The 21963-nt window shown below is 43.3% G+C and overlaps 1 protein-coding gene across 2 annotated transcripts in view; it reads left to right on the forward strand.

Moving 5' to 3' along the window:
- Nucleotides 1-21963, forward strand: part of LOC129705870 (proline-rich protein 5-like) — an 89333-nt gene that overhangs the window by 36985 nt on the left and 30385 nt on the right. For both annotated transcript variants that reach the window (XM_055649729.1, XM_055649730.1), the window contains 3 exons: nucleotides 5578-5658; nucleotides 12058-12106; nucleotides 17743-17800. In XM_055649729.1, coding sequence (XP_055505704.1) covers nucleotides 5578-5658; nucleotides 12058-12106; nucleotides 17743-17800 — 188 coding nt within the window. The remainder of the gene's footprint in view (nucleotides 1-5577; nucleotides 5659-12057; nucleotides 12107-17742; nucleotides 17801-21963) is intronic.

Consider the following 21963-nt stretch of genomic DNA (forward strand, 5'->3'; position numbering starts at 1 on the left):
CAACCTTAAAGCTCTGTCCTCTGGTTCTTGGGGTTCTTGGGTTTCCTTCCATATCCCAAAGATGAGTGGGTCATTAGGATAACTGGCCACTGTAAATTGCTCCGAGTGCATCGGTGAGTGGTAGAACGTGGGGAGAGTTGTTGAAAATTGGGTATGAAACTGGGATTATTATAGAATTGGTGACTGATAGTCAGTGTGGATTCAGTGGGCCAAAGAACATGTTTCTGTGCTGCATATCTCTCTGACACTAAAGAGCAAAGGGATTATCCATGGTAGACAAGGTCCTTGAAGCAGGCATTAGACATACTGTATAGAATGAATATTGCAATATTCCCAAATGCCCCCACTATCCTAGAGTAGATCTTGATTAGAACAGGCATCAAGGGTTATGACGAGAAGGCAGGAAAATGGGATTAGGAGGCAGAGATCAGCCATGACTGAATGGCGGAGTGGACTCGATGGGCTGAATGGTCTAATTCTACTCCTAGAACTTGTGAACTTGGAACTTGAGAGTGCAAAGCAGGTTCTCCTCCATCAGCTAAAGAGTTCCATCTACATAGAGGAAACTATGATGCAGGGTAGCATTCATGTCCTTTGTTACTGTAGCTAGTATGTGAGAAACACTGGTTAAGCCACTTCATGCCGCCTCTTTTTTTTTGTAGCAAATGTGTGAAGCTCTGTGCATTTGACTAAAACAAAAACTTGCATTACGGTTTCTGAGAAATCAAGATGCCAAGCGGTGTTGCTGGGATTGGGCAGGGAAACAAACCAGATTCTGAGTAGTAATGTCAGTGAAAAGACCACAGTGACAGACACAATAGAAGGTAGACAAAAATGCTGGAGAAACTCAGCGGGTGAGGCAGCATCTATGGAGAGAAGGAATTGGCGATGTTTCGGGTCGAGGCCCTTCTTCCTTCTCTCCATAGATGCTGCCTCATCCGCTGAGTTTCTCCAGCATTTTTTGTCTCCCTTCGAATTTACCAGCATCTGCAGTTCTTTCTTAAACAGACTCAATAGAATCTCAGTTTGAGAGAGGTTAAAGCCCAGATTCCCATTCCTGGTCTGTGTTGGAAGCTGGTCTATGTAGGGTGCGGGATAGTGGTGGGGGGGGGGGAGAAAATAATCAAGGTTGGCGGTGATAAGGAAGCACTTTACACCGACGCACCTCTGTAATCATGAAGACCCCTGAAAGACGTGCTGGCCCACATTAAAAATATCACAAACCCCCTGCTGGACCCCCTGCAGTTCGCATACAGGACCAATGGATCAGTGGATGACGCAGTCAACTTGGGCCTGCAATTCATCCTCCAGCACCTAGACCGCCAGGGGACCTATGCAAGGATTTTGTTTGTGGATTTTAGCTCTGCATTCAACACCATTGTGCCAGAGCTACTACACTCCAAACTCTCCAAGTTGACTGTGCCTGAACCCTTCTGTCAGTGCATCACCAGCTTCCTGACAGACAGGAAGCAGCATGTGAGGCTGGGAAAGCTCATCTCGGACCCACTGACCCTCAGCATAGGAGCACCGCAAGGCTGCGTACTCTCCCCTCTCCTCTACTCACTCTGCACCAACTACTGCACCTCCACAGACACCCCTGTCAAGCTTCTCAAGTTTGCGGACGACACAACCCTGATTGGACTGATCCAGGATGCGGAGGATTCCACCCATAGAAAGGGAGTGACACAGCTGGTGTCCTGGTGCCATCGCAACAACCTGGAGCTCAATGCTCTTAAGATGGTAGAATTGATTGTAGACTTTAGGAGAGCTCCTCCTCCCCTCACCATCAACAACACCACAGTCACATCTGTGGAGTAATTTCAGTAACTTGGAACCATCATCTCTAGGGGCCTTAAATGGGAGGCCACCATCGCCTCCACAGTCAAAAAAGCCTAACAGAGGATGTACTTCCTGAGGCAGCTGAGAAAACACAATCTGACACAGGCAATGATGGTCCAGTTTTACACTGCCATCATCGAGTCTGTCCTCACCTTCTTCATCATGGTCTGGTTTGGCTCAGCAAGCACGACATCCGGAGGCTGCAGCGAATCGTCCGATCAGCCGAGAAGATTATTGGCTGCAACCTTCCCCGCATCGACAAACTATACACTGCAAGGGCCAGGAGGCGAGCGGGTAAGTTCATCTTTGACCCCTCTCACCCTGGCCACAAACTCTTTGAATCACTTCCCTGTGGAAGGCGACTCCGTACTGTCAAAGCCGCCACAGCCAGCCATAAAAACAGCTTTTTCCCACGAGCCACAGTTCTATTCAACAACCAAATGGCTGTAGCCTCCTTTTGCTCTGGTATTTTATTTCATTCTTCACATGTTTAAATTATAATGTTTTATTCTTAATTGTGTACTGTATATCGTGTTGTTACTTGCGAGCAAAGCACCAAGGCAAATTCCTTGTATGTGTACATACTTGGCTAATAAAATGTATTCAATTCAATTCAATTCTTCCATTTGCACACCATCTTTCAAAAATATCTAAAGGCAGTTCACAATGAATCTCATCAGCAGCCATCTTCTGATCAGCAAGGACCCCATAACGTCAAGGTTGAAAGTGTTGTATTGGCCAAGACTCCCAGGAGAAGGTGCTGCTCAACCTGATCTAAGGTCACTGAGGACCCCATGACCCAGTCCAACTCAGAGATGCTGACTAGAGGCCAATGCCTCTGAGAATACAGTACTTCCTCTACATTACACTGAAATTTCGAGCTGAGATTACGTGCGTAGGATATAGGATGTGATTCAAATCCACAGACCTCTGACTCATGTTTCACAAATGACCCAGATCCTTCCCACTGAGAGATTTGTTGACACTCGCATTCAGGTTGGAAATAATGCATCTGAGCTATTAGCCACATATCTCTATATATTGTCCCCTTAAAGTTGCTTGGAAGAGCATTAACGTGGGCACGATAAAGTTAGAAATTATCTGCACTATGCTTCCAATTCATGTGCAACACAGCCTCCATTTAGAGGAAGAATACTCCCACACCTCCCTTGCCCATGCTGCAAAATAGATACTTTAATATCAGTGCTATTTTTAGCTCCTCCTCTTCTGCAGTGTAATCTACTTTATTTATACAAACTGTACGCTTCCTATTTCTAAATAGAGTGTTCCAGCCAAAGAGTTGGTGTTGATTCGCAAGGCCTTTGTTAATGGCAGTGTATTATACACCGGCAGAGGACAAACGAGCTAGCTGGACACCACTAGAGGACAAACAAGGCCAGCTGGAGAGTAGAGGACAAAAGGCTAACTGGACTAACACAGCTCACATTTTCACCTTCCTGCACCATGTTACCACCATGTTACCGAGGGAATCTCCACCAAGAACTCACATCCTCCCACTAACTGCCACATTGGATGGCACAGTGATTGTGTTAGACTGCAGGATTTCTAAACAGTTTATTAAAATGTCCTCCTTATTCTCTGGGTTAAACCTATTCCTAATTTCAACACAGTGGCTCAGCCGTAGAGCTGCTGCCTCACAGTGCCAGAGACCCGGGTTCGATCCTGACTATGGGTGCTGTCCGTGCAGAATTTGTAGTCTCCCTGTGACCACGGAGCTTTGCTCCAGGTGCTTTTCAAAGACGTGCAGTATTTGTAGGTGAATTGGCCTCTGTAAATTGACTCAAGCATGTGGATAGAACTAGTGTATGGGGGCTCATTGGTCGGCGTGGACCAGGTGGACCAGGTGGGCCTGTTTCCATACTATATCTCTAAAACTAAACTAATTGCCTCAGCACCCGATCTTTGCTGAGGAATGAGAAAGGACAGCGATCAGGTGTCCCTCTTACAAACCTTGTGTCAGTTATCCCTTTGCCACTTCACTGGGAGGTGAAAGATTCAGAACACTGTATCAGCGGCGTAAAGCAGTGAACAGGCCTGTATATACTGTGGATATTGTGTAAATACTGGTGGCACAATAGCACAGCTAGTATGAATGCAGCCTCGCAGCCCAGCCCGGGAGACCCGGGTTCAAATCTGATCGTCAGTGCTGTCCGCGTGGTTTTTTCTCTATGATCACAAGGTGCTCCAGATTCTCCAAAATGTTTGGGTCAGTAGATTACTGTAACATCCAGGTTCAGGAACAGCTTCTTCCCTACACCCATCAGGCTATTAAACACTACAACGAATAATCTCTGAGCTCTGAACTGCAAAATACTATTATTATTGCACTATATTTGTTATGTATCAAACTTTTTCTTTTTTTTCTCTTCCCCTGTTATGTACTATGTTTACATATTCACATATTCTGTTGTGCTGCAGCAAGGAAGAATTTCATTGTCCCATCCGGGACATCTGTGGAATTCTCTGCCACAGAAAGTAGTTGAGGCCAGTTCATTGGCTATATTTAAGAGGGAGTTAGATGTGGCCTTTGTGGCTAAAGGGATCAGGGGGAATGGAGAGAAGGCAGGTACAGGATACTAAGTTGGATGATCAGCCATGATCATGTTGAATGGCGCTGCAGTTTCTATGTTTCTATATGACAATAAAACACTCTTGACTCTCTTGACTCTTAATTGGCCACTGTAAATTGCCCCTGGCGTGAAGACGAGTGGTACAATCTGGGTGAGTTTATGGAGATGTGGAGAAAATAAAATTAATGAAATGTATTAAATTGGTGTGGGATTAGTGTAAATGGGTTAGCATGGACACGGTGGACAAAGGGCCTGTTTGTGTGCTGTATGACTATAACATGACACACAACAGGCTGTAATTTTTACGACGTAGTTGGGACTGAGGCCATACCACCAACAGCCCCTGTAGCAGTGATGCTGTAGAATTATTGGTCAGCTTTGGGAAATGAGGAAGCTGTTTCTACACCAGTAGAGATGACTCTTGAACGCTCTCTTATATGGTCAATCTGCTAGCATCAATCTGGGAATATGCAATTAATATGAGAAAGAAAGGACACCATGGGGTACCTCAGGAGGTCAGGCATCATCTCTGGAGAACATGGATAGGTGACTTTTCAGATCGGAACCCTTCCTCAGCCATTTAATACCAGTGGCCTGTTGAAACTCCTGTAATAGCCTGCAACCTAAATATTGAATTTATTTGTCATTCGAAAATAATCTGAATAAAATGTCGTTAGCATACAGTCATAACTATAAAAAGCAAACAATTACGTAATTTAACATAAGCACCCACCACAGTGACCCTCCTCCAGGTTCCTCCCCACTGCGATGGAAGGTAAAAAAAAAATATCAGTGGTCTTGGGAGGGGGAAAAACACTGAAATATTTCAACAAGCTTAGTAGAGGGGGAATTATAAACAGAGAATGATACAAATACGCAGCAGGTCATCCAACATCTGGAGAGAGAGAAGAAGTGTTGATGTTTCAGATTGATAACCTTTCATCAGAAGATTGTGCAAGGACAATGGAATTGGACATTTCTGGTACAGGTAGTGGACAGTGTGCTGCAGGTCTAATGATTACATGGCAGGTTTGAGAAACCGTGCTGAAGGTCTATGATTTTGTGTCAGTTTATTGTTTTTACTTTCTTTTTTAATGACAATTTTCCACGTAACATGTCTTTTTATTTCCTTTTGTTCTCCTCCCAGTGTGCATAAAGCCGTGATCAAAGTGTTCCAAGGAGGAAGTTTGCAAGATAATGAATTGTACTCTCTGAATGAAAACATACGGTAAGTATCCCTCTCCAAGGTCAATGCCAGTAAAGCTGCGTAAACCATATTGAAATATAGGACTAGGTGGCTAATGTACAGAGGTCAGTCTTCAAGTCACATTAAAAATGAGATAAAAAAAATAGCACTGCACAGTTTAGAGGCCAGTGCAGAGCTTGTTAATATATCTTAGGAGACAGTGTTAGGAGAATTAGAACCACTCATGTTTTAAAATTAGTTTTGTTTTAAAGTGATCAACATAAGCCAAGCAGTCTATTACATAAGAACAAGAAGCTGGTGTTGGCTATTCATGAAAGGGAAGGACACGGGGGTCAGGGTTGATCTTCACAACAGTTGGATGGGCTGAAGACAGACATAAAGTGCTGGAGTAACTCAAGTGGGTCAGGGAGCATCTCTGGAGAAAAGGAACAGGTGATGTTTCAGGTCCGAACCAATCTTCAGATGGAAAGTAGAAGGGAAGTGGGGAAACTGGAGGTAGGAAAAGGCCTAAAAGGTCTATGTAGGCTGTCTGATTATTGAGAAGAAACTCAACTAATTTCCCCCCCCCCCCCCCCCCCCCCCCCCCCCCCCCCCCCCCCCCCCCCCCCCCCCCCCCCCCCCCCCCCCCCCCCCCCCCCGAGATGCAAGTTCACCCATCTTGATTGCATGGCCCACATTAGCTTGACTGCCTCTGAAGCAGCATGGCAAGTACTCAGTTGGTTCAAGGTGGTGTCTACACAAGGCTACTGGAAATGACCAAGAACACAGAGACTCATCTACTTCAAGAATACACAAAGTGCTCTTACACTGAGCAGGTGTGTTGTAGTGTTGGTGGTGTTAGTCTTCCATACAATGCTTCAATCCGTATATGGCCTTGCTATTCTTCACTGCAGTTTCATGTAACAAAGAGGTCGCCATGCTATGTCAAAGCATCAATCACATCAGACAAAGGAGCTCAGCCTTGACACAATGGATGATGAGGATTTAATGTAATATATAGCCTGATAGCAACAGTGTTTTAGGAAGAACTGGACCAGTAACCTTTTACCCATGTTGGTATCAGAGGGCACAGTTTTAAGGTGAGATGGGTAAAGTGAAAAGGAGATGTGTAGAGCAAATTCTTTTTTGCACAGAGAGTGCAGTGGGTGCCTGGAATGTGCTGCTAGGAGTGGTGATGGAGGCAAATACAATAGTGGCATTTAAAGACTTTTAGACAGGCACATAGATTTGCCGAGAATGGAGGGATATAAATCACGTGCAGACAGCGGAGATTAGTTTAACCTGTCATCACGTTCAGCAGAGACATTGTGGCCCAAAGGATCTGTTTCTGTGCTGTACTATGTTTGATGTAGGCGGGGAAGAAATTTTAAACACTCCACAGGTTTTAAGACCATAATTGGATTTGGCTTGGCAAAAAAAAACATGACTGTTATAATCTCTTTATTCTACGCTACAACCCTACAGACTAATACCTGTCTTATGGGTCCCAATAGAAGCCTCAGGAAACACAGTGAACATATTAAAATGTGCTGGTTCATGAGACAACCCAGGGGCACTTTAGTGTTCCTTAAATAAAGGGAGCTGACACTAGATGCAGAGAGGCCACCACAGTGCAAACAGCAGCTCTTAATGAGAAGTGGTCTTAAATCGTCTGTCTTCCAATAATATATTTAGCTAACAAATATATCAATTCATTGTCCAGTTTATTTTCCTTAGATTGCCCCACAAGGAATTTATTTTAAATGTGAAGGACATGAAGCTATATAAGAGGATAATTTATAGATTGGATTTGGTCATTTAGCTCCATGTGCTTGCTTCAACACTCAGTAAGATTGTGGCTTGTCTTTTAAATCAGCACCACTAACATCACATCACCTGACTCTTTTCAATATCTAAAAATCCATCAATTTGCCAGCGGATAGGCCTTGGTGCAACAGATTAGACGTTGACAAGTTAATTAAGCAAAGGAGACGGGCTTGAACACTTATTATTATTTGGGGCCGCTCCCTCTCCTGCCCTTTCCCATCAGGCAAAACGTATAGAAATTTGAAAACGCTCACCACCAATTTCTGGGACAGTTTCTTCCCAACGTGAATCATCTTACCACAACCAGAGAGCAGTGCTGAACTACTATCTATATTTTTGGTGACCCTCAGACTATCCTTGATCGGACTTTGCTGGCTTTACCTTGAACTAAACGTTATTCTCTATCACATATCCACACACTGTAAATGGATCGATTCTAATCATGTATTGTTTTCCTGCTGACTGGATAGCACGCAACAAAAGCTTTTTACTGTATCTTGGTACACGTGACAATAAATTAAATTGAACTGAATACTAAGAACGGAGATATTTTGAGAAGATGTTCAAATATTTCAGGTGGTTTTGGAAGAGTTGTTTAGTTTAGAGATACAGCTCGGAAATAGGCCCTTCGGCCCACCGAGTCCGCACCGCCCAGCGATCCCCGTACACTAACAATATCCTACACACTGGGGACAATTTACAATTTTTTACCGAAGCCAATGGATCTACAAACCTGTATGTCTTTGCCGTGTGGGAGGAAACTGGAGCACCGTGGGAAAACCCACACAGCCATGGGAAGAATGTACAAATTCTATACAGGCAGCACCCGTGGTCGGGATCAAACCCAGATCTCTGGCGCTGTAAGGCAGCAAGATTGCTGCTGCATCACCGTGTCACCTGATGAGAAGAAATTGTTTTGATGAAATGGGCGGCATTTCCTTCGCTTTCCTCCCACACGCTAAAGACGTACAGGTTTGTAGGTTAATTGGCTTGGTATAAATGTAAAAGATTGTTGCTGGTGGGGGTAGTATTAGTGTGCGGGGATAGCTGGTCGGTGCTGAGTCGGTGGGCCAAAGGGCCTGTTTCTGCGCTGTATCTCTAAGCTAAACTAAACTAAAAAAGCCAGTTAACAACAGATGCTGAGAAAAACTATTTACACAACAAATCACTGTTTGATACTGACCCGTTTGACAGGGAAGCGAAACCAGATTCAAAAGGGGAATTTTACCGAGCATGGGGTATGAATAAAGACTTGGGCAGCTTACAGCCCAGGGGTATAAATAAAGACATATTGGATAGCTCTCTCAAAGAACTAACATATGTAAAACTGGGCCATGTTTATCCAATCCCTCAAGAATTCCATTTAAGATAGGATTTCCCATCTACTATTGGAGTTACTTCTTCTAGCTGCCAGACAACGCAACAAATCATTTATAAAACCTTATCAGTTCAAATTTCTTCACGGTCTTAGGTACTTAAGGTCCATAATTATGGAACCCAATAACTTCCCACAACTGATATTAGTCTTTATTCTTCTTATTTGTTCTCCTTTGCATCTCCTAAATAACAGAATTCCATTTGCAATTGTCCAACTTGTGTGGATAGTTCTCAGATTGAGAAAGCTTTGGAAGAACACAGACAAAGTATCCTCTAATCTCACTTATCTATGCCTGGCCCAGTTCCCTGGAAACTATTCAATGGACAATAGACAATAAGTGCAGGAGTAGGCCATTCGGCCCTTCGAGCCATCCTATATGAGTGCCTGTCTAAGTGTCTTTTAAATGTCATGATTCTATCCATCTTTACCACTTCCTCCGACAGTTTGTTATCTGTACACACCACCCACTGTGTGAAAAGGCTGCCCCTCAGGTCCTTATCTTTTCCCTCTCACCTTAAATCCATGACCTTTAGTTTTTGACTCACTTATCCTGGGTAAAAGACTGTGGCTGTTCACCTTATCTATCCCCCCTCATGATTTTATATACCTCTGTATTTTATATGCCTTATATAAGGTCACCACTGATTATTATGCTCCAGGGAAAAAGGACTTAGCCTGTCTAGCCTTTCCTTGCAATTCAAACCTCCACGCGTGTAACTTCCTCGTGAATCTTTTTTGCCACTTTTCCAGGGTAATTACATCCTTCATATGCCATGGCGATCAGAACTGTACACAGTACTCCAAATGTGGTCTTGCCATGGTTTAGTATAACTCTAACATGATGTTCCAACTCCTGTACTCAGTGCCCTGACCAGTGAATGCAAGCATGCCAAACACCTTCTTCATCACCCCGTTCACCTGTGTGGGCCAACATTTAGAAATATTTCACAGTTCATTCAATGTCACTGGATCTAAATCACTGGAACAGCACAGTGGAGGCACCTTCACCAGAAGGACAGTAGACATTCAAGTTGTCGACTCATCACCACCTCCTCAAGGGTAATTGGGGATGAGCAATAAATACTGGTCTGATCAGCAATGCCCACATCGTATCAATGAATACATCTTCTTCTTTCGTGTCCATCTTCCATGTTTCAAATGTTGACATCGCTGTCATCGTCCGTCCTGAAAAGAACGCAAGCTTCTGGCGACAATCAGTGGGAGCCATCACTTTCGCAATAGATGATGGTGGTAGCATCAGGATACTTCCAATTTCCAGACTTGCGATATGGACGCTTCTGCTATGGGGCCAATAAATACATAAAAGAGCTATTTTTGTAATGCAATTGTAAATGTTTTTGTCTCTCACACGTTTTTCTCATTCCTTTTTGCAAATATCATTCTGAGCTCCTTGCTTTGACCTTTATATCACTCTTAGCCTGCAAGATCTTTATGGCCTTTTGGACATCCTCTCCTTTGGTTTTATGTTTATCTGTCAGCTCTTGTGTTGACCTTTGTTATTTACATGTCCCCCAGTGGGTATATTCTAGCCCTGTATTAAGCAGGGTTTCAGTACACACACCTTGCATGTTTCTGCTGTTCGTACCAATAATTGAGAGCAGATTGACACTGTCAGATTCTGTATCACCTATATCCGAAACCCAGCCTTACCAAACTGTATAATCACAGTGACTATGTCAGTTTCATCATTTCATTGAATTTGAACCTGTTATAATAACTGGGCAAATGTTTCCTTACTGTTAGATTATTAACTAAGTCTGGCTCATTACACATGGCCACGTCTGGCATGGCCTGCCCTCTTCTTTAGAGCATGATGTTAACCCAGAGCATCACCCAAAGTTCATATTAGGCTCTGCCTAGTAACCGTCAACAGCAACTAAATGGGAAACCTGGATTATTTTGTGCTCATCAATGTTATATCTTATCCACATGTAGCTTCTTAAGAATGGTACGTCGAGTGACCGTGTGCCCAACACACTCAGCATGATGTGTGGAATTTTCTGCACAACGCATTTACTTAATGGGCTTATTGTACATGTTCAAAATTAAACCAATTAAGTAGGTCAAAGTCACAGAGTCGTACAGCATAAAGCAGAGCCTTAAGCACGCTAAAGCTGGCGGCACCTGATGCAAGCCACGGGCACAATAAACCCTCAGCTCTGGAGGGCGACGTCTTGGTGTGGGAGGCGCTAGTCATGGGGTTGGTACCTCAGTTGGTGTTTAAGGCCAGGCAACGCCCCAGTGACCTTGGAGGAGTAAGGAGCTGTATTGGAGAGAATAAACACGTCTAGTGCACACAACTCGTGTCCGATAAGTTTTTAGCTGGACTCCTGCGAGTCCCGCTACAAATGTTGTTTTATTCATCTGAAATGGAGAAGTAAAAAACAGAAAATGACATGCAATATCTAGGCCCCAACACCTGATTATTTTACATTATTCCTTTACTGGATGTGGCTGTTACTGCCAACTCAAGCATTTATTATCCATCCTTAGTTGGCCTGAACTGAGGAGGGAAAGAGTCAATAAATTTGAGTTAGTGAGATGGAGACACAGGTGTTAGAGATGGTGCTTGCTGCAAGTTGATCAGTGTGGTCCTTAATGTGATGAGTAACTTGAACCCCAGTGTGTATGAGTCAAGTCAAGAGTGTTTTATTTCCACATTTCCCAGATAGAACAATGGAATTCTTACTTGCAGCAAGCAGCACAACAAAATATGTAAACATAGTACACTGTAAACAATATAATAAATGCGAAAAGAAAAGTCCAGTGTGTTTTTATATACACACACTCACATATATATATATATATGTATAATATACATTTGTATATATACACACACGGGCATACATATGTACACATAAAAAACAAACAAACAATAAAGGAGCTGGATTGTTGCAGCAACCTAGAGATCCAAGTTCAATTCTCGCCCTGCCATCTATGGAATTTAACATTTCATTGATAGAATATTCAAACATGAAATATTGGTGGCACTGACACATTGTAAGATAATGTATTGAAGTGATGATTCAATGCAGAGAAAGATGTTTACTCCATCTGTCATGCAGAAAGTATTAAATTAATTGGAGTTTGACGGGCATAGTCAGGGGAGGCTTGGTTGGTTTGATATATGTTGCTTTGACCTTTAAGCAGTAGGATGCTTTAAATCTCTCACTACATGGTTTGTCTAGTGTGGTAACTGGAATTTTTCTCCACAGACAGCTGCTGAAGAGTGAGCTGGGCCCTTTCATTACGGACTATTTCCAGGTAAATAGAAATGCATTGAAGATTGATAGCTTTCCTCATGTATCTCACTATAGCCAACTATATGTTATTTGAATCCCTCAGTTGGATTACGGTATTAACCAGCTTTCACGCATTCAGAAGTCGATTTTTAAAAGGACCACCCTTCTCAATATAAGTTCCAATGGTTAGCTCTCAAATTTGCATTCTCATCCCAGATTTCCTTTTGTAGTATCAGTTTTCCGGGACACTGTATGTGGGATTGAAATTTCAGGTTTACTGCTGACTGTTGACTGATATCCACTTTCCAGCTGAGTAACAAATGGCATCGTTGAACACCTCCGCTCAGTTCACTTAAACCTACCTGATCTCCCGGTTGCTAAACACTTTAATTCCCCCTCCCATCCCCACACTGACCTTTCTGCCCTGTCAGAGTGAGGCCCAGCGCAAATTGGAGGAGCAGCACCTCGTATTTTGCTTGGGCAGTTGACACCCCAGTGGTATGAATATTGACTTCTCGAACTTCAAGTAACCCTTGCTTCCCCTCTCTCACCATTCCTCCTCCTACCTAGTTATCTGACTGTCCCCCTGATTAAATGTTATATCTGTATGCTTCGTTGTCACCTTCTTCAAGCTAACAATGATCTATTCTACATTTTGCATGATCAACATCCCCTTTGATGTCTTATTTTCACACCTTACGTGTCCTTATTTCTGTGTCCCCCTCTACCTTGACTCTCAGTCTGACGAAGAGTCTCGACCCAAAACGCACCCATTCCCTCTATCCAGAAATGCTGCCGGTCCTACTGAGTTATTCCAGCATTATGTGTCTATCTTCGGTGTAACCCAGCATCTGCAGTTACTTCCTACACATGGCATCTTATTATATTCCTTGACCTTTTGCTTTTGTTGTTCCTTACTTGATTGGGACTTCCACATCTTCACCACCAGTGTGCAAACTTAAACCTTCACCTGCTCTTAACTATCTGAGTCATCTCAATAAGAATCCAACTCAAGACCTTACATAGAATGCACACTAAACGTCTGCTGAATTGTCCTGAATTGATAGCTTCTCCATAAAGTAGTTGCTCCCAGTTCATCTGAAGGCAGTGCAGTGCGATTGGTGAAGGGGTCGAATGATAGGCAGAGCTGCTGGAAGGAAGAGGTGGAGGCCACTGTGAAAATATTAACAGTGGTCTGCTCACGCTGCCAACTCTTACCACAGTGAGGGTGGAGTCCTTGCCAGTGGGGGTACAGCAGCCTGCCGCGGTCCAGGAAGAGGAAGGGAGGGGGCAACCAAGACAACCCCCCTTCTACCCTGGCTTCTGAAAAACATTCAACTAACCATATTCTCAGAAGCACACCAATTACCAATTCAATAACATGCTCTGAACCAAAAAATAAAAAACAAAACATTGTAATCCCTCCTCCTCTCCGAACATGTTTACAATTAAAAGCTGCTCTTGTGCATTGCAGTGCTAAAGTGGTCAGTCTTCGGCACCCGTTTAGTATGCTTCTCATCCTGTGTAGTGCAGTAGTGACTACAGCCTGCAATGGTGGACCCCGTGACTATTAGGGAGACTGGAACTAGACGTGGAGAAGGAGTTTAGTTTAGTTTAGTTTAGTCTACTATAGAGATACAGCACAGAAACAGGCCCTTCATCCAACCGAGTCCGCGCTGACCAGCGATCCTCGTACACTAACACCTATTAAACTTGTATATCTTTGGAGTGTGGGAGGAAACCAGAGCACCTGGAGAAAACCCATGCAGGTCAAGGGGAGAACGTACAAACTCTGTACAGACAGCACCCGTAATCAGGATCAAACCCGGGTCTCCAGCGCTGTAAGGCAGCAACTCCACTGCTGCGCCACCGTGCCGCACTGGCGCTGGAACTGTGAGTCAGCACAGATCATGTGGCTGCATGTGACCGCTGTCGGGGTCAGGGGCAAGCTTGCCCCATGAGAGGGGTCGCTTGTCAGTGAGTGAGGCACAGGGTACTTGGTGTGTCAGGTTATGTTTGGAGAGGGGGCAAGCTGTTGGATTCATGAATGAGGCATGAAGCAGTTCCATCAGCCTCACGATGGGCTGAAGCTGAAGGCTGTAAGGTTTGATGCTTAAAACAGATCACTTTCCAGCTATGTTCAGCTCCCAATCAGTGCCGCTTAGAAGTTTAGAAAGAGTCCACAAACTATACAATAGAAGCAATGACATACAATAGAAACAACGATGTCCAGTCTGATAAATATTATCAGCAGATGTAGATGAGCAATGTTGGTGTGCTGAAGGTTGGAATGTCTGAGCCAAGTGGGTGTCAGTGCAAGATGACTATTGACTAATGTTGCTGCAAGAGGTTTGGGAGTTTCTTGTGAAATTGCATCCAGTGCCTCTGAGCTTAATTCCTGGGTTTTATTCGGCTAGTCTGGTGGTCCCGAGGTCCTTTTTCCTCTTGACCTCCAACCAATTCAGTGTCGGGAAATCTTGAGAGTGCATTCTTTCCGATTGAGGCAGAAGTCACCAATGCCCCCTGCTGCAGCCAGAGTGGAGTCCTCCAGGAAGTGCAGGCTGGATTCATGAGGCAATATTGGGCCCCTGCCACGGTGTGCACTGTACAGTTCTGTTGACTAGCAATCAATCAGGTTAGCAGCCAGCACCAAGGGATGAAGCTGATGCAGGGTAATGGGGCTTGTGTGTCTTCAGGGAGGTGTCCAATTTAGGCTTGGTATTTTTTTTAATATCCTGTTTTGGAGTTCATAGTTGGATACAAATGGGAGACAGAATAACGACATAACCGTTTGACCAAGCTTCACATTCAGAAACAATTAATTTAAATCTGTTTAACATACAGAATTTCTTTGTCCTGTTGTTTGAGCAAGCACAATACGTCAGTGATTCTATTGTATGGTTTGCGGATTCTCTCTAAATTAATTTGGTCCCAACTTCCCTGTTCGTAGTCTTTGTGCTTGGCAGGGCCAACTCAGACAGTGGGATATACAGTTATATCAAAATGGCCTAAATTCACTTGTAAGCGGCACAGATTGGGAACTGCACATAGCTAGAACGTGATCTGTTTTAAGCATTATTAGATTATACCCCTGTCCCTCAAATTAAATGCTTTTAATAAATTTGTTACATATCTCTATTCTTTCCATTTCAACTGACCTATGATCACTCAAGCTTTTCCACTGTTAGCTTTTCTTTGAGAGGAAGTTTCTTCAAAAGTTAACAAAGTGCGATGCTTGAAATCTGAAATAAAACAAAATACTGGAAATAGCAGGTCTGGCCACATCTTTCATCAACCTGGAGTTAATGCTTCAGGCTGATGAAAGGTCATCAAGGGGAAATATTAACTCTTTCTCCCTGCACACATGCTGCCTGACCTGCTAAATGTTTCTGGCATTTTGTGTCATTTTTCTATTCATAATTTCTTCTGTAAGCTGAACTCACACATTTCTTAGTGACCCCATTTTTCACATAATTTTTGTTTTGTTTTGTTTCATTTTTTTTAGTTTTAGTTTTGATTGTGTGATTGTATTCATTGGTGCTCCATTTCCTTGCCAAAGGTGAGTTTATTACCCACTGTCAATTGCCCTTAGTATGTAAGTAAGTGGTAGAATACAGCAAGGGAATTGATGGGAATGTGGTGCAACAAAGTGTAATTGACATTGGATCAACATAAATAGATGCTTGATGGTCAGGACAGGCGTAGTGGGCCAAAGGGCCTGTTTCTGTACTGTATGGCTCAAGATCATAGAAACATAGAAAATAGGTGAAGGAGGAGGCCATTCAGCCCTTCGAGCCAGCACCCACCATTCATTGTGATCATGGCTGATCATCCCCTATCAATAACCCGTGCCTGCCTTCTCCCCATATCCCTTGACTCCACTAGCCCCTAGATCTAACTCCCTCTTAAATCCATCCAGTGACTTGGCCTCCACTGCCCTCTGTGGCAGGGAATTCCATAAATTCACAACTCTCTGGGTGAAAAAGTTTTTTCTCACCTCAGTCTTAAATGACCTCCCCTTTATTCTAAGACTGTGGCCCCTGGTTCTGGACTCGCCCAACATTGGGAACATTTTTCCTACATCTAGCTTGTCCAGTCCTTTTATAATTGTATATGTTTCTATAAGATTCCCCCTCATCCTTCTAAACTCCAGTGAATACAAGCCTAGTCTTTTCAATCTTTCCTTATATGACAGCCCCGCCATCCCAGGGATCAATCTCGTGAACCTACGCTGCACTGCCTCAATCACAAGGATGTCCTTCCTCAAATTAGGAGACCAAAACTGTACACAATACTCTAGATGTGGTCTCACCAGTGCCCTATACAACTGCAGAATGCCTCTTGGTCTCAGTTAATTATTGTCCAATGATATCTGATCACTGAAGGTTTGGTAACATTTTATCTCATTTATCTGTTTTAGCATCATCTTCATTGCCTCAGATTTGGCCTTTTTCCAACCTATACTTTGTTCCTTGTATTCTATTCTATTCTATTCTATTCTATTCTATTCTGTTATCAACTCTTATCTTACCTTGATCTTCTCTCTTGCTTGGAAGTTTATTTATAGGATCAGAAAGTAGTCTTGTTCACAATGCAAAAGTGGTATCACCTTTCACTATCTCCACTGATGTGTTTCAGGTGACAACATTGATTACTGTTCCATTTTGTTTTACTCATTCAGTATTGTGGCATCCTCTTCTCCCTCCATTTTCACAATCATGTGGCCTATAGTTTTACCTTGTATGACTATTTACTTCCTGATGGGAAGAAGACTAAATGTCAGAGGGCGGCAACTTCCTCTTGACTTGTCGCACTAAGGGAAGCTGCCAATGTTTTGGCAGCAGAGTAAGTGTCAATAAAATACTTAACCTTGCTTTTGCCTCACCATTGGAGTCTCACAATGGAAAGAAAGACTTGATGCTACATATGTAGCGCTTTTCACAACATTACGATTTACACAAAGCAATCCGTTCGCTCGTGTGTCAGACGATGTAGCTCGCTGTTGGCTTCTGTCATTGTCCAACATGTTGACAGAATTGTCGCCCGACACGTCATAGAGTGCATCACGTCGTCGCTTCCAGGGATCGCCACAAGGAGACTTCTGTCATGACCCCTACAATGCAGTTACCTCAGAGATATAGAAACAAGGAAATGCATATGTTGGTTTACACAAAAGGACGCAACATTCTAGAGTAACTGAGCCAGGCAGGCAGCATCTTTGGAGAACATGGATAGTGACGGTTCGGATTGGGACCCGAAAAGCAAAATAAGATAGCTGAAGAAGGGTCCAGACACGAAACGCCACCTATCCATGTTCTCTAGAAAAGCTGCCTGACATGCTGAGTTACTCCAATACTTTGTGTCCTTTAACCTTAGAGATATAATCAAAATTGTGAAGTAGAGCATGTACCAGTCTGTTTGACCACTATAAAGTCCCCTGATATTAATTACAGAAATTAAAGCAATTACCATTTAATCTGGTTTATTGATATTTAATTGCCGTTGGCCAGGTCACTGGGACAATTTCACTGTTCTCGTTCAAATAAATGATATGTAACTTCCATAAGTCGTATGCAAAATAATCTTTTATCTCGTTGCAGAAATGTTGTGTCATATGCGCTTTATTTTTAAGGTACTCTTCATTTTGTTTCACGGCAGAACCATCTTCTTTCGAAAGGCCTGATTTTGATGGAAGAAAAGATGCGGGTGTGTGAAGGTCAGTACGGTGTCAGTGAGAGGGCAGGGACTGAGGGCTCAGATCTGAAGATGAAGTGAAATTGACATCAATAGAACCAAGCTTCAGAAGTGGAGCTCTGCATGCTTCTAAAACTACGTTGAGATTTTAGCCCATGTGACAGAGGACACATTTCAGCCTGCTATACGTTCTTACTTCCAAGCCATATGAATTGATCTTGGGCTGAATGCAAAGCCATTATATGTACTGTAACTAGCTGAGAATTCCATTACTTTGAGCATTGACGTAATGCCATTACTTTTCTGTTCTTTTATCATTGCTTAAATCAAATTATTGGATAATCTAATTCTCTCTGTGTTAATTATATCTTTCATAATCAGTAGACTATGTTCCATTCATTTCTGTCTGAATGAAGCTGCACAAGGTTCCAATTAAACTACTAATATTACTCTGCTTGATAAACAATACTCAATGAGGGATGCGCAGTAGATGTATATGTGTACAGGTTTTGACTCGAGAGGCTACGTGCTGCATTTTGAGGACAACACTTAGCCTCTCGAGTCAGAGTTAAGGGGTTAGCTTCTCGAATCAAAGCTAAGGATGTGGTGGCTTTGACTCGAGAGGCTACGTGCTGTCTTCTGATGCTAAGGTGTTGAGGCTTTGCCTCGAGAGGCTTTGGCAAGGAGGCTATCCAAAGGACGATGGCAAGATAACATTAGCTCTTTTAGTTTGTTTAGTTTAGAGATACAGCACGGAAAAAGACCCTTCAGTCCACCGAGACTGCGCCAACCAGCAACCCACTCACACTAACACTACTCTACTCACTAAGGACAATTTATTAAAAGCCAATTAACCTACAAACCTGTATGTCTTTGGAGTGTGAAAGAGAACCGAAGCACCAGGGGAAACCCACGTGGTCACAGGTAGAACGTACAAACTCCATACAGACAGCACCCAGAGTCAGGATCAAACCCGGGTCTCTGGTGCTGTAAGGCTGCAACTCTACCGCTGCGCCACTGTGCCGTTTTGTTCATGCGACTTTCTTCTTAAGACCAAGTGCAGGCGGAAAGGCAGTTAGGGCACTGGTATGCCCCCTCCAGCAGGATGTGGGAAGTCGGGGAAACCTCCAGTGTTCCTGAGGACTACAACTGTGGGAAGTGCGTTCACCTGCAGCCCCTGACTGACCCAGGGAGGGAGGGAACTGGATCTGTGGTTGAACAATGTCACGGTCGTTAGGGGAATGAGAGTGCCATAGATAGGAGTTATAGTGAGGTGGTCACTCTGAAGGTGCAGGCGGAAAGCAGATGGGTGACCACCATGAAGGATAAAGAGAGTAGGCAGGGATTCTCCTGTGGCCATTCCCCTCCAAACCACAAACACCCCTTTGGATACTATTGGGGTGTTGGGGTCACTGTGCAGCAGAAAGCAGCAGCTGACCAGTCTGTGGCACCGAGTGTGGGGGGGAGGGTCTGGTGATCAGGTGCATCAGGATAGGATGAAGCCATACAGGCCTATAGTGATTAGGAAGGAACTGCAGATGCTGGAAAATCAAAGGTACACAAAAGTGCTGGAGAAACTCAGCGGGTGCAGCAGCATCTATGGAGCGAAGGAAATAGGCAACGTTTCGGGCCAAAACCCTTCTTCAGACTGATCGGGGGGGGGGGGGGGGGGGGGCAGGGAGAAGAAAAGGAAAAAGGAGGAGGAGACAGCAGACAGCAAGGACTAACAAAATTGGGAGAATTCAATGAGAATTCGATAGTGATAGAAGGCTCTATAGAAGGGGGACAGACAGTGGCTGCAAATGGGACTCTAGAAAGGTGTGTTGCCTCCCTAGTGCCAAGGTACAGGATGTCTTGAAATGGCTGTAGAACATCATCAAGGGATGGGTGAGCAGCCAGCAATTGGTAGGTATGTTACAAAACTAAAATTGGCTGAGAATCTGAGAATGTGCGCGATAGTGTTTAGAGGGGCTCTAAACGCGAGGGCTGGCAACGAAGATGTTCAGCCTAGGCTGAAAATCGCTGGGACTCAAAAGGTATTATTAATGGCCTTGTGTAGTGTTTAAAAAAAATCACTCCTCCCTAGTGCCAAGGTTTTTATAAAGCAAACAGTATGTACCTTATTTGTACTAAAAGGGCTTCTTAAGAACCCTGTAAAGAACGAATATCATCTTTATATCCCGCAAGGGCATTTGGGGGCACAAATCCACTGGTGAGCCGCCAGCTAGAAAGCTGATTTGTGGACTTTAATTTAGGCAATTGACACTAAATTTCTTCCTTTAGCCTGCAGATGTTGATTTGAGTTGTTTAATTGTGATCATGGATATTATTTGAATGCTATTTAAAACATCTCTTTTTAAGAAATGGGGTAGATCTAGGATTCTGAAATCTAGGCTGAAGCTTGAGAGGGGATTTTATATTTGTTTAAGACAGGATAACTGAAAATGTCATTCAGGGCTTAATTTTTAAGAAGGTTGTTTTGACTCAGAGGGTAGTCCATAGAAAATCTAGGGAAATGCGAAAATGCCATAAATTGTTTCATGGATCAGAGCTTTTTGTTATGTCCATAGAAAATCAATAGGGAACAAGATGCTAATTTCCGACTTGAAATGGCCATAACTTTTTTATTACTTGAGATATGAAAGTGAATTAGGTGTCAAATTAAACTTATTGTTATGCTTTATCTGATGGGATAAATTGCAGACTTGATTTTTTAAATCTCAAAATTTTGTAACATTGCTAAATTGTGGTTAGGCTGAGACATTTTTCTTTAGTGCAGATGTTATTGAGTTGTATAAGATCATGGATAATTTGAATGCTCACACTCGTTTTCCCAGGGTAGAGGATTCTAAATCTAGGCTGAAGGTGAGAGGGGAAATATTTAAGACACGCCGCAGGGGCAACTTGTTTTACTCAGAGAGTAGTCCATATCTGGAAAGCGCTGACAAATTAGGCGACAGAAGTCAATACGATTACAACTTTTAAACGATATATGTATAGAGGTGGTTTAGAGGGCTATGGGGCAAATACAGGCAAATGAGACTTGCACAATATGGTCGGCATGCATAAGGTGAGCCAAGGGGCCTGTTTCTGTGCTGAACTGCACTATAACTTGTGCTTATGTAAAACGAGATTGCTAAATATTTAACATACTGCCACTCAATGCAGAACATCCAGCAGCCGTTGTGTCTCACAAAATTTCATCTCCTGTCACTTTAAGTGAGTTGAAGACAAATATTAAGAGCGTCCAAGTTTTAACTGTGTATTGAATTTAACTTAAGTTCCAGACATCAGATGTCAAAACATGTCTTCCTTAATTAGCTCCAGCAGTCATGCAACTCGGAGAGACAGCAATAGGATTCAGGCACAGGTCTAGCCACATGAACCCAGATGGCAAATGTCTTTAAGCCTCAATTACAAGGTCCAGACTTCGCTTTGATATCAGAGAGATGGCAACTTGCCTTTTGCTGGGGTTGTGGTCAGAACACAGTGCAGTGCAACTAATGTATCAATCCCCTTCTTTTCATTCTGATCTTTATAATTGGAGGGTTACAAATTTGTAAAAGACTGGGCACCCATTAGAATCAAACATTGACTGAAACACCAGAAGAATTTATCCACGCATCTCCAGTTTCAATTTACTAAATCAAATATTTGATGAATGTATTGTCAGTCGGGTTAGTGCACATATTTAGAATTGACCACAAACACTGTTACTTTTGCGCATAGATCCTTTTAACTGTTCAGTTCCAATCCACCACCTAATGTCATCTTCTCATTGTGTGAACCATAGGTTTAGGCTAGTCTCAAGTTTCTTTTATAGTTTAGTTTAGAGGTACAGTGTGGGAACAGGCCTCTCGGCCCACCGAGTCCACGGCAGCCAGCGATCACCTCCCTACACTAACATTATCCTACACACTAGGGACAATTTACAGAAGCCAATTAACCTGCAAACCTGCACGTCTTTGGATTGTGGGAAGAATCCGGAGCACCCAGGGAAAGCCCTAAAAGTCAACGGGAGAACGTGGAAACTCCACACAGACAACACCCATAGTCAGGATCGAACCCGGGTCTCTGCCGATGTAAAGTTGCCACTCTACCACTGCACCACCCACTCATGTACGGAAATTCACAGTATAGTTTAGAGATACAGCATGGAAACAGGCACTTCAGCCCACCGGGTCC

The sequence above is a fragment of the Leucoraja erinacea genome, chromosome 18, assembly GCF_028641065.1.
Source record: "Leucoraja erinacea ecotype New England chromosome 18, Leri_hhj_1, whole genome shotgun sequence".
NCBI lineage: Eukaryota > Metazoa > Chordata > Chondrichthyes > Rajiformes > Rajidae > Leucoraja > Leucoraja erinaceus.